The sequence below is a fragment of the Bombina bombina genome, chromosome 6 (assembly GCF_027579735.1).
Source record: "Bombina bombina isolate aBomBom1 chromosome 6, aBomBom1.pri, whole genome shotgun sequence".
Lineage (NCBI taxonomy): Eukaryota > Metazoa > Chordata > Amphibia > Anura > Bombinatoridae > Bombina > Bombina bombina.
In genome coordinates this window covers 705,454,974-705,468,887 of record NC_069504.1, presented here as the reverse complement: position 1 = coordinate 705,468,887, position 13,914 = coordinate 705,454,974, and the positions used below count along the sequence as shown (strand labels likewise).

Here is a 13,914-nt window from a genome sequence, read left to right as displayed (position 1 = left end):
TCATTTCCGCTTCTCTTTTTAAAAACTTAGTTTCAAAGTTCCCTCCCCTCCATTTTTGTCTTACTTTTACTACCCTCCAGAAGGTGAAGTCCTTCAGTCTATTGTTGTGGAATTCTCTAAAATGTTTATAGAGATGAGTATCTTTATTCCCCTTTTTGATAATACAGAGGTGTTCCCTGATTCTCTCTCTCTTAGTGTTCTTGATGTTTCACCTAAGTATTGTTTATTGTAACTACACTGAATAAGATAAATAACACCTTTATCGATGCATCTAATAGTGTCCTTAATATGGAATATTTCTCCTGTGTGGGTGGAAGATAATAGTTTTTTCTTGTTACTATAATGGCAGGATATGCAGCAATGGCAAGAAAAAAATCCTTTAACTTCATTCCCTAATAGGTCACATTGCTTAGATTTAGGTATCGTTCCTTTCAGCTCACTGGGTGCTAGGATACTTGGTTTGATGGAGATCCTTTCTCCTATGATTGGATCCTCTCGTACTATGTGCCAATGCTTGTTGATTATTTTTTCAATTTTTTTATATTCACCATTATAGTTGGTTATGAAAGGAACTACAATATCTTGGTCTTTGTTTTCTACTAGATCTTTTTTATTTCTGTACTGTAACAGGCTTTCCCTCTCTATATCTTTCACCTCCTCATAATTGTTAGTTATCATCTTTTCGTTGTATCCTCTATCTGCAAATTTCTTGCTCAGGATTTTAGCTTGTTCATCATAGTCTATAATATTTGAGCAGTTTTTTCTAACTCTCAGAAATTGTGCCTTCGGGATGTTATTCTTCCATCTAGCTAGATGACAACTATCGGCATGCACAAAGTTTATCACATCTACTTTCTTAAAGAAAGTCTTTGTTTAAAATTTATTTGATGTGATTTCAGTGTCAAGATCTAAGAAGGAGATTCTCTCTTTACTTATTTCATATGTGAAATTAAGGCCTTTATTATTAGAAATCATAGCCACAAAGAAATCATTGAGGGATTTCTCACCTCCTTTCCAAACAATCAGTATGTTGTCAATATACCACTTATAGGTCACCAGGTCTTTTCCAAGCTACAAGAGCCTAGGAAGTCTGTTTCCCAGTTTCCCATAAAAAGGTTGGCATAGCTTGGTGCAAATCTGGTGCCCATAGCAGTCCCTTTTATTTGTACGTACATTTTGCTATTAAATTAAAAGATGTTGTCCAAAATGAACCTAATACTTTCAAGTATGAACTCTTTCTGTTCCTTATCTATCTTAGCATCTTGTGTCAGAAATTTTGATACAGCTTTAATACCCAAGTTGTGTTCAATATTTGTATACAGTGAGGTCACATGTAGCTAGGATGAGCTCACCTTCTATTCTAATATTCTCTAAAATTTGCAAGACTTGTGTCGAATCCTTCAGATATGATAGTAGTTGTTTTACATATTTTTGTAGGTACCTGTCTATATAATCGGATAAGTTGGAGGTAACTGAATTAATACCTGATATAATGGGGCGACCAGGGTTTTTTTCTAGGTTTTTATGGATCTTTGGCAGAAAGTAAAATATTGGGATTCTTTGGAAACTCTGGGTTGATGTAGTTAAACTAATTTTGTATTTAGGATACCCTTAGTCTTTGCTTTCTCTAAATTTCTGCGTAATATGATCAGGTCTACTCTAGTAGGGTCTCTTAAGTTCCTTATTTGTGGTTCTATCATTTAGGAGTCTCTCCGCCTCTTTGAGATAATAGTCCCTATCCATGATAACTACCCCTCCCCCTTTATCAGCCAGTTTAATTATTATGTTTTCATTCTCTTTTAGTCTTTTAAGAGCTTAATTTTCCGTTTTTTTTTCCAGATTCATTGGTAATCTTTTCTTATGAGTTGAAAGCAAAATGTTTTTGCCCGAGCACTAAGCAGAAGAGCGCAAAAAGCCAAACTTAGAATATCACATGCGCATTCACATATTCCCCCATAGTAGTCAATAGAGAGAAAAAAAGTGGGGAAAAAAACACCCCACTCTCGCACAAACTCTATCGCATATTCATATGTGCACTAACCCGACATGAAAATATGAATATTTCACATTCCAATGTTCTGCACACAGAATATGTCATATGTATGCATAAATGCATATTTCTACATATATCTGGTGGTATTTTGGTGCAATATATATCTGTACCTCTTTATATAGATGATTATATATAGATATATACAGATATATATCTCTCTCTCTTCTCTATCTCTTCTCTCTCTCTTCTCTCTCTCTCTTCTCTCTCTCTTCTCTCTCTCCTGAATTTAACATTATCAGTAAAAATAGAAATTTCAGAACGTTTCTATTTGACTATCCACTGTATCATGTGACAGCCATCAGCCAAGTACAGACTCGTATAAGTATACAATGTGAACTCTTGCACATGCTCAGTAGGAGTTGGTGCCTCGGAATGTGTGCATATAAAAACTGAGAACAAATTGACAAGTAAATTGGAAAGTTATTTAAAATTGCATGCTGTATCTAAATTACAAACATTTAATTTTGACTTTAGTGTCTTTCAATGTACCACTTTCTTTAGGTCAGCTTCTATTGCGAGGGATAGCTCACTCCATTGGGACCCCCCTTACCTTTACCACACTTAACTTTTCATATGTTGGTGGAATCACTGGTGCAGGATTTCCCTCGGGTATGCATAAGGCATCTTCACCATTCTCTAGCTTTGAGCCCGATGTCCCAAAATTATTTAGCACACAAGTCACCTGACAAAGAAAAAAAAATCAGAATAGAGAAAATGCTTAATTAAAGAAAATAAAATAACATTGCAATACACCATTTTATTTATTATGCCCGCTTTTGCTGTAAATACATCTGAAAACTTTGTGTTCAACTTTTTCTGGAGAGACTGGAGATGATACCGTATACTTAAAGGAACAGTAAACACATTGAGATTTTATATAAAAGTTTAGTTATGTGTAATTAAACAACTTTCCAATATATTGTCATTATTTATTTTGTCCCCGTTTATGTTATTTAGCACTGAAAATCTGGATTTTATTCTAACATTTTGACTTTGGCTAGCCTTGTTGTTTGCAGACTAAAGCCCAGGGGCCAGATTACGAGTGGAGCGTTATTGTTTGCACGCAAGCGACATTGGGTTTTCATGTTTGTTTGTGCACAAGTTAAATTGCGTTCGCATTGACTTTCAACTTGTAATGTGAACTTGTAAGCGCAATCACAATTGTAAAAGTGTATTTATGCAATATTCATTTTTAATGCTCTAAGTATTTATACGTAGATATTCCTATATTTATATATATATATATATATATATATATATATATATATATATATGTGTGTATATCTATACCTATAAATAATCATATAGATATATAGGTATAGATATATATTGTACCAAAATACCATCAGATATATGTAGAAATGTGTATTTATGAATAAATAGAACATATTCTTCTATGTGAAGAACATTGGAATGTGAAATATTCATATTTTGATGTCGCACGTGAGAATATGCGTTTGGGTTAGTGCGCATGTAGGGTGCTAGGTTTTTTTCACTTTTCTTTGCTCCGTTGACTTCAAAGGGGGAATAGGTTATCACCTGTGTCATATTTTAAGTTCGGCTTTTTGCGCGCATTGGGTTAGCGGATTGGCTTTTCCAAATTAAACAAGTGGTGGATGGAGTTTGGCTATTGAAAATTGTTTTAATCTGTTTCAAAAACTATTTAGGATTGGCTGATATGTAATTCTATAGCAACACAACAAAAATCTCTTGTAATTACAAGTTGTTTACTGTCCCTTTAATTGGACAAGATACTCAAAAATGTTTTTTCCATCCATATGAATAAGTAATAAATAAAAGCTGTTTAAATATATCTAATGCTCATTGTACCCATCAGCCAATGAACAGTAGGGGTAGGAAATTGTGCCTATCAGCCAATAAGCAGTAGGGGTAGGAAATACTTCTTCCTAAGGTCATTTTGGCTGCTAGATTATTTCTACTAATGAACATTGGCTGATAACTGCCTCATACTATTGCTCACTGGCTGATAACTGCTTCATACTATTGCTCACTGGCTGATAACTGCTTCATACTATTGCTCACTGGCTGATAACTGCCTCATACTATTGCTCACTGGCTGATAACTGCTTCATACTATTGCTCACTGGCTGATAACTGCTTCATACTATTGCTCACTGGCTGATAACTGCTTCATACTATTGCTCACTAGCTGATAATTGCTTCATACTATTGCTCATTGGTTGAGAGCTGCTTCCTAATACTGTTCAGATAGCTGCTTCCTACTAATGCTTTGTGGTTATCAACCAGTGACGTACAGTGCTGATACTGATGTATTATTTTCAGTTTAAATTGAAACTGCTTTTACATCACATTTTGTTTGGGCAAAGGAAACAAATTAACATGTTAAAATGCTGCTCATCATAAATTTGATAGAGAGCTTTAAGCCTAGTGTCTCTTTACATATACCACAGATATGCCTGACTCAGCTTCATCTTACACAGTGATTGGTTTATATGGGCAGGGCCCACAGCAAAGGAGATAGGCTAAACATACATACCAGGGTTTTGATGATTGTTGTTATTGTTATCATTATTGTTATCATTATTATTATTATGTGTGTAGATACACTTATTTGCCAATATAAAAATAAAGTTTAGTCTCCCTTTATTGGTTACTTTTTACTCTCATCATTTCAAAGATCCTCATGATCTTATTTGAGGGTTCTTCACCACTGTCCCTTCATCGTCCATTTATTTGAAAGTTTCTCTTAAAGAATCTGAAACGCCCACACCCAGACAACTCAATGGACAATTAACACTTTGCCAAGTTGCCTAAACCTCACCCCAGGCAACCATGACTGGACCCAGATCACTTGCTACTTAACCACCCAGACACTGCCGCCTCCCAGGCAGTGTATCCTAAACCACAGTTCAAGATTTTATTTTGATTTTAAAATTTTAGGAGGTTTGTCATTTCTTTGTATTTCAAACCCCCTAACCCCCCCTAACCACCACCCCAACCCCGCAACACCTAAGTTGTTTTTTTTTTCTTCAGGCCTTACCAGAAAGACAGCAATGGCTGCACCCGTGATGGTACCCGCAAGCACGTCTCTCCAGTGGTTGCGATATTCGGCCACACGAAGCAAAGAAAGGAGCCAGGAAGGGGACAGTAACGCAAGGCAAAGGGACGGCTTCACTAGCCGGGAACCCTTCACCTGCAGCACAAGGGTGACGTACATCTATGATAAAAACATATGGCTTTAGTTGGAAGCTTGTAAAACTATGTGAGCTGTGTGTTTGCTTATCCTGATCATAGAATGTGACACATTGTTTGAACGCTCATCTTTATCAAACTACTGCTAAGCATTCTTACACTGAAAGAAGACCAAAGATTAATTTCTAGAAGAGTTCTTCTGTGTAAATAACTAGCATTCAATTGGAATGATAAGGTTACATGCCAATACATTTTTGTGAGCTTATATCAAGGGTTGGGTACATTGCTAATACATAAATCTAAGTGAGATAGGGAAAAGCAGCACAAAATCATTTAAAGGGACAGTCAACTCCAATTTTTATTTAAAAAAAAAATCTTTATTACCCATTCCTCATTTTTGCATAGCTAACCTGGTTATATTGATATACTTTTTACCTCTTTGATTACCTTGTCTCTAAGCCTCTTTTGAAAACCCCCTGATCACATGACTTTTTATTTATTATCTATTGACTTGCAATTTAGCCAATTAGTGCTGTGTTGTGCACAACTTCACAGGCGTGAGCACAATGTTTTCTATATGGCTCACATGAACTAGCAGTCTCCTGTTGTAACAAGCTAATTAAAAGCATGTGATAAGAGGCTGTCTGTAGTGGCATAGAAACAGGCAGAAATTTAGAGGTTTAAATGTTATAGAATATATCAATATAAAAATGTTGGTTGTGCAAAGCTGGGGAATGGGTAGTAAAGGCGTTATCTATCTTTTTAAACAATAACAATTTTGGTGTTGACTGTCCCTTTAGCAAATACAGAGTCCACAAACAAGCTAAAGTCATAAACCAAGTCAGTCCAAACAAAAGGTTAAACAGAAACGTAGTCAGGGGAAGCAGAAGTCAAACCAGTATATTCAAATAGTAATTGCCAGAGTAGAGGAATCAAATCAATACACAAGCAACCACATACTGAAAGAGAGAGCTTATAAAGTCTTCTGCAATTAGGGCCTAATTCATCTTCTAGGCCTACTTAAAGGTACAGTGTGCCTTACTGCAGCAGGAACCATAATCATTTTTCTAGCCAAGTGCCTGTTATGACACAAGGTTTCTATACATTATGCAGTTTTTGTGTCAATTAAAGGGACACAATGAAACACCTTGAGATTGTAACAGATACTGTTTAATTATGTACCGTAAAAAAATTGCAGTATGCATTCATTATTTATTTTGCCACCTTAATTTAGTTTAGCTTATATTTCTTTGCACTGTATATACTGCCTGTATATCTGTAAATTAGTGTGAATGTGAGGGGAAAACAGTAATATACATTATAAATGCGTTGTGTACAAGTCACGATTATAACATTATGTGGTCTATAGGCAAGCATTGGGCTAACCGCTCTTTGTATATGTAACACGCTTTAAGAGTATTAGTAATGTGAGTATAGTAATGCTGTACGGTGTAGTACATATTATGTAGCGGTATGTGTCTCACCGTTGTATACACTGCTGCATAGGCTCCCAAAGCTGCGGGTTTGGAGGGGAATGCTTTGCGAGCTTCTGTAATAATGTCGGGGTCCCCTGTACAGGCATTTGGTGATGACACATACTGAATGTGTGACATACAGCCCAGAGCTGTGTAGTTAGGGCGACACACAGATAGGAAATGAGGAGTTTGGTTACCAGTGACTGTCTGGACAGCTCCAGTAAAAATTACTGTGCAGAAGAGACCAAAAGAAAACAAACCTGAGGGAGAAAAAGTGAAAGTTATATGTTTTCTTCATTTATGTTTGCAGACTTAAAATATTCTAATTTTCTTTTATCGAGGTTGTGAATTTTTTATTTAATTTTCATGTTTTTCATAGTGGATTTGTGGCCTTCTTAGCATGGCACTTACTTCACTAATCTTTTCTCCATTCCTCCTATATGGGCACTTCTAAACACAGCAATTTTAATGTTATACCCTCCTGTTCTGTCAATATAAACATCTGTAACATATCAGCATGCATTAGTTGGTAGATACAGGTACAAATCCCCAAATCTGGAATTCCAAAATCCAAACTTATTCTGAAATACAATCTTTATTATTTTTTTTAAATAAAATTATCAAAAATTACTTTTTCCATGCCTGTAAGCCCCAATCTTCTCTGCCTGTGTGTCTAAATTACATAAGATATTGATGTTTACACTTGGTTCCACCCCCTCTCCAAACTATCCCGTTTTACAGATGCAAATATTGCAAAATCCAATCTTTTCCGAAATCCAAACCTTTTCTGGTCCCAAGCAGTTTGGATAAAGGGTTTTCTACCTATATTGTCCAATCAGAGCTCAGGTCAGTTCCCTCTATCTAATCAGAGCAGATATGCAAGAAATGATTTCATAGGCCCTAAAAGGGACAGTCTAGTCAAAACGAAGCAATTTTAAACAACTTTCCAATTTACTGTGCTCACTCCAGTGGAGTTATTTATGAGTCAGTAAGTCTGTCAAAAGAACTGAAATAAGGGGGGCAATCTGCAGAGGCTTAGATACAAGGTAATCACAGAAGTAAAAATTGTATTAATATAATCGTGTTGATTATGCAAAACTGGGAAATGGGTAATAAAGGGATTTTCTATCTTTTTAAACAATAAAAATTCTAAAGTAGACCTTTAAGTAGTCCCTTTAAATAATTTGCATGGGGAATATAGTTCTCACCATTAAGCAGCAGTGTTCTCCACAGTAAATATTGCCAGCTGGGTGGGGGCAGTGTAATACTTTAAAATATAAAATTTTCTGTTATTTATAAATCTTAAAGGGATAGTAAACCCAATTTTTTTCTTTCATGATTCAAATAGAACATTCAATTTTAAGCAACTTTCTAATTTACTTCTTTTATCAATTTATTTTTCTTCGTTCTCTTGCTATCTTTATTTGAAAATGCAGGAATCTAAGCTAAGGAGCCGGCCAATTTTAGGTTCAGCACCTGGGTTGAACTTGCTGATTGGTGGCTAACAGCGACCAATCAGCAAGTGCAACCCAGGTTCTAAACCAAAAATGGTCCGGCTTCTAAGCTTAGATTCTTGCCTTCCAAATAAAAATAGCAAGAGAACGAAGAAAAATTGATAGTATGAGTAAATCAGAAAGTTGCTAAAAATTGCTTCTCTATCTGAATCATGAAAGAAAAAAAATGGGTTTACTATCCCTTTAAGGTATCCAAAGCACAACAATAATTTTGCATAATTTAGCATACAATCATTTAATGATAATCTGTGCCACAAATATTGAAAAAAAAATATTAACGTTAAACTATTCTCTCAACAATATTTGTAATAAAAAAGTAAATGATGGGCACTTTCATCAAATTCATTGTAGACGCTAAATTATATAAATAATTACCCTTTTATTTTGTTATACATTTCGCCAATCATGCTGTAGCCAATCATATTACACCCCCTTTGGCGTAAAAAAACAGAGGCGTTATTATTAACTTGCTGGATGCCAAAGGGGGCGCAATGCTATTGACTACAGCATGATTCCTCATTTTACACAAAAATAGACTATGGCCCCTATTTATCAAGGTCTGGCGGACCTGATCCGACAGTGCGGATCAGGTCTGCCAGACCTCGCTGAATACGGCGAGCAATACCCTCACCGTATTCAGCATTGCACCAGCAGCTCACAAGAGCTGCTGGTGCAACGCAGCCCCCTGCAGACTCGCGGCCAATCGGCCGCCAGCAGGGGGTGTCAACCCGATCGTACTTGATCGGGTTGATTTCCGGCGATGTCTGTCCGCCTGCTAGGTTATGGAGCAGCGGTCTTTGTGACTGCTGCTTCATAACTGCTGTTTCTGGCGAGCCTGCAGGCTCGCCAGAAACACGGGGCATCAAGCTCCGTACGGAGCTTGGTAAATATGCTCCATTGTGTTGTGGGTGGAGGAACGGCGAAATGTATAACAAAAAAACCAAAATGTATGCTTACCTGATAAATTTCTTTCTTTCCGGATATGGTGAGTCCATGGCTTGAGTAGTTACTGTTGGAAATATCTCTCCTGGCCAGCAGGAGGAGGCAAAGAGCACCACAGTATCACTCCCTTACCCAAAACCCCCAGTCATTCGACTGAAGGGAAATTGAGAAAAGGAGTAACACAAGGTGTAGAGGTGCCTGAGGTTATAGTCAAAAGAACAACTGTTTTAAAATAAAGGGTGGGGCCGTGGACTCACCATATCCGGAAATAAATACATTTATCATGTAAGCATAAATTTTGTTTTTCTTTCCTAAAATATGGTGAGTCCAAGGCTTGAGTAATTACTGTTGGGAACCAATACCCAAGCTAGAGGACACGGATAAATAGGGAGGGACAAGGCAGGCAGTCCTAAACAGAAGGAACCACCGCTTGAAGAACCTTTCTCCCAAAAGAAGCCTCAGCCAAGGCAAACGTATTACATTTGGAAAAAGTATTGCAGCCTTGTAAATTTGTTCCACAGAAGCTTTATTTTTGAAAGCCCAAGAAGAGGAAACAGCTCTTGTGGAATGAGCTGTAATTCTCTCAGGAGGTTGCTGTCCAGCAGTTTAATAAGCCAAACGAATTATACTTCGTAACCAAAAAGAAAGAGTAGTAGCAGTAGCTTTCTGACCTTTCCCAGAGAAACAGACAGAGGGCAGAGGACTGGAGAAAATCCTTAGTTGTCTGTAAGTAGAATTTAAGAGCACGTACAACATCCAAGAAGGATTAGGACACAGAGAGGGAACAACTATTTCCTGATTGATATTTCTATTAGAAACAACCTTAGGAAGGAAACCTAACTTAGTACGAAGAACTGCCTTATTTGCATGAAAAATAAGATAAGGGGAATCACACTGCAGAGCTGAGAGTTCAGAGACTCTTCGAGCAGAGGAGATAGCAACAAGAAACAAAACCTTTCTAAGATAACAACTTAATGTCTATGGAATGCAACGTCTCAAACGGAGCCAGCTGTAAAACTTGAAGAACAAGGTTAAGGCACCAAGGAGGAGCAACAGACCTAAAGACAGGCCTGATTTTGACCAAGGGCTGACAAAGAGATTGCAAATCTGCCAAACGTTTATGTGGTAAAACAGAAAAAGCAGAAATCTGACCTTTCAGGGTACTAACTGACAATCCCTTCTCCATGCCTTCCTGAAGAAAAGATAAATTTCTAGGAATTCTAATTCTACTCCAAGAGTAGCCCTTGGATTCATACCAATAAAGATATTTACGCCATATCTTATGGTAAATCTTTCTAGTAGACAGAATTAATCATTTAATCTCCAAGCAGTCAGCTTCAGAGAAACAAGATTTGGATGAAGGAAGGAACCCTGAATCAGGAAGTCCTTCCTCAGAGGTAGTCTCCAAGGTTGGAGAGATGACATCTCCATTAGGTCTGTAAACCAGATTCTGAGAGGCCACGCAGGGGCTATTAGAATCACCAACACCCTCTCCTGTTTGATACGAGCAATGACTCGGAAGGAGAGCAAACAAAGGAAACAGGTATGCCAACCTGAAAACCCAAGGAACCCCCAGAGCATCTATCAAAACGGCCTGCGGTTCTCTTGACCTTGAACCGTACCTTGGAAGCTTGGCGTTCAGATGGGATGCCATCAGATCTAACTCTGGCAACCCCCATCTGCGGACTAAGCTGGAAAACACCTCCGGATGGAGTTCCCACTCTCCGGGATGAAAAGTCTGTCTGGTCAGAAAATCCGCTTCCCAGTTGTCTACTCCTGGAATGTGGATGGCAGACAGCAATTGTGGGTCTCTGCCCACTGAAGAATCTGATTAACCTCCTTCATGGCTAAAGAACTCTGAGTTCCTCCCTGGTGATTGATGTAAGCCACAGAGGTTATGTTGTCTGACTGGAACCTGATAAACTGGGAGGACAACTGAGGCAAAGCCAATAGAGCATTGTAAATTGCCCTCAACTCCAAGATGTTGATGGGAAGAGCAGACTCCTCCTGAGTCCAAAGACCCTGAGCTTTTAATAAGTTCCAGACTGCTCCCCAGCCCAGCAGGCTGGCTTCCATGGTCATGATCACCCAGGAAGGTCTCCAAAAGTATGTGCCCTAAGACAGATGTTCCTGAGAAATCCACCATGGGAGAGAGTGCCTTGACGACTGATCTAACTCTATTCTCTGAGATAAATCTGCATGGTCACCATTCCATTGTCTGAGCATGCACAACTGGAGAGCTCTTAAATGGAATAGAGCAAAAAGAATGATGTCCATGGAAGCCACCATCAGACCGATTACCTCCATACATTGAGCTACTGAAGGATGCGCAGTAGCCGGAAGAGAGAGGCAAGAGGAAATGATTTTGTTTTTCCTGACCTCTGTCATAAAAATTCTTCATCAATAGAGAATCTATTATGGTCCCTAAGAACACTACTCTTGTAGCAGGGGGAAGGGAGCTTTTTTCCATATCCACATTCCATCCGTGGGAACGAAAAAAAGACAACAATATCTCTGTGTGAGATTTTTGCTTGTTGAAAAGATGGTGCCTGAACCAATATGTCATCCAGGTAGGGTGCCACAGCAATTCGACGAGAATGGATCACTGCCAAAAGAGCCCCCAGAACCTTTGATAAAATTATGGGAGTCGTGGCTAGACCAAATGGAAGGGCCACAAAGTGGAAATGTTTGTCCAGAAAGGCAAATCTCAGGAATCTGTGATGGTCCCTGTGAATAGGAACATGAAGATACACATCCTTTAGGTCTATGGTTGTCATGAACTGACCCTCTTGTACTAAAGGAAGAATGGAGCATATAGTCTCCATCTTGAAGGATGGAACTTTGAGAAACTTGTTTAGACACTTCGTCTAGAATGAGACGGAAAGTTCCCTCATTTTTTGGGAACCATAAATAGGTTGGAGTAGAACCCAAGACCCTGTTCCTGCACTAGAACTATCACTCACAGGGAGGAAAGATGTTGTATACATTTCAAGAACGCCTCTCTCTTTATCTGGTCTGCAGATAATCTTGAGAGATGGAATCTGCCTCTGGGAGGAAAAGTCTTGAATTCCAATTTGTAACCCTGGGATAATATGTCCACAGTCCAGGAATCTGGGACATCTCCTATCCAGGCTTGAGAGAACTGAGAAAGTCTGCCCCCCCCCCCACCTGATCCGATCCCGGATCGGGGACAAACCCTTCATGCTGATTTGGAATTAGCTGCGGGTTTCTTTGATTGTTTCCTCTTGTTCCAAGACTGATTGGGTTTCCAATAAGACTTGGATTGTTCATGCTTGGAAGAAGAAGGGGAAGGCTTTCCTCTGAAGTTATGAAAGGAACGAAAACTACTCTGACATCCTTTAGGCCTATTCTTCTTATCTTGAGGTAGAAAAGACCCTTTTCCACCCGTAATATCAGAGATAATTTCTGCCAAACCGGTTCCAAACAAGGTTTTGCCCTTGTAAGGAATTGCCAGAAGCTTGACTTTAGAGGAAACGTCTGCAGACCAGGATTTCAACCATAACGCCCTGTTAGGACAGCAAAACTATAAGTTTTAGCTCCTAGTCTAACAACCTGTAAAATGCCATCTGCAATAAAGGAATTGGCCAACTTAAGAGCTTTAATCATATCTGGAATTTCATCCAAAGAAGTTTCTACTTGAAGAGAATCAGACAAGGTGTCGAACCAATAAGATGCTGCACTAGTCACAGTGGCTATACACACCGCAGGTTGCCATTGGAGACCTTGATGAACATAAGTCTTTTTCAAATTAGCCTCCAGCTTTTTGTACATTGGATCCTTAAAAGAGCAGCTATCCTCAGTAGGAATAGTGGTTCTCTTAGCCAGAGTGGAAATGGCCCCTTCAACTTTGGGTACAGTATACCAAGGGTCTTTAATGGAGTCCTCGACAGGAAAAAGACACCCCTGGTTTCTACCATTCCTGTGAGATAATCTCCCTAGCACGGTCCGGCACAGGAAAAAACTCTGAAGTGGAAGGTTCATCAAAGAAACTATTAAGTTTACTAGATTTCTTTGGAGTGACAACGACAGGGGTATTGGAGTCATCTAAAGTAGCTAAAACCTCCTTTGACAATACACAAAGGTGTTCAAGCTTAAATTTGAAGGGTACCACCTCAGTCTCAGAAGAAGGCATTATACTGTCCGAATCTGAGATTTCACCCTCAGAAAGTCCCAATGTATCTTCCTCATCAGACTTATGTGAAAGGGCAACTTGGGTAGCAGAACTGAGGACAGGCCTTTCAGGACAGGTACTTTCTGAATTTCTAGATTTCCTCTTGCGTTTTCCCTGTAATCTGTGAATGGCAGATAATGCTGCAGATACTGCTGAAGATACCTGGGCAGCAATTTCTGCTTTTAAATAAACTCCACTAGAAGTTATAGATGAACCGCAGGGCACTGCATGTGATGCCATTGAGGCTTGTGACGTAGCAGGAGAAAGCTGAGGTATTATTTTAACAGCATCATCCTGAGAGACATTAGGCTAAAAAAAATTACATTTATTTCGCAAGATTTTCTTGACACATGAAGAACAAAATTGCATAGGAGCTGCAATTTGTGCATCTAAACATAATAAGCATGAATTCATGAGAGCAGGCTCCATATCAGACATGTTGTGAAACAGTAAATAAACTTGTACAGATAAGTTCCAAAGATTTTAATATTCAATTAATATAAGCCAAGTAAAAAAATACACTTTAAATTGTATCCCAGATTAGGATCAATCCCCAGCTAAAAT

General features: G+C 38.5%; 1 protein-coding gene across 1 annotated transcript in view; it reads right to left on the bottom strand.

Moving 5' to 3' along the window:
* Nucleotides 1–13,914, bottom strand: part of PLPPR2 (phospholipid phosphatase related 2) — a 49,247-nt gene that overhangs the window by 22,395 nt on the left and 12,938 nt on the right. The window contains exons 5-7 of the mRNA XM_053716036.1: nt 6,712–6,962; nt 5,076–5,252; nt 2,620–2,735 (exon numbers count right to left, since the gene is read on the bottom strand). Coding sequence (XP_053572011.1) covers nt 2,620–2,735; nt 5,076–5,252; nt 6,712–6,962 — 544 coding nt within the window. The remainder of the gene's footprint in view (nt 1–2,619; nt 2,736–5,075; nt 5,253–6,711; nt 6,963–13,914) is intronic.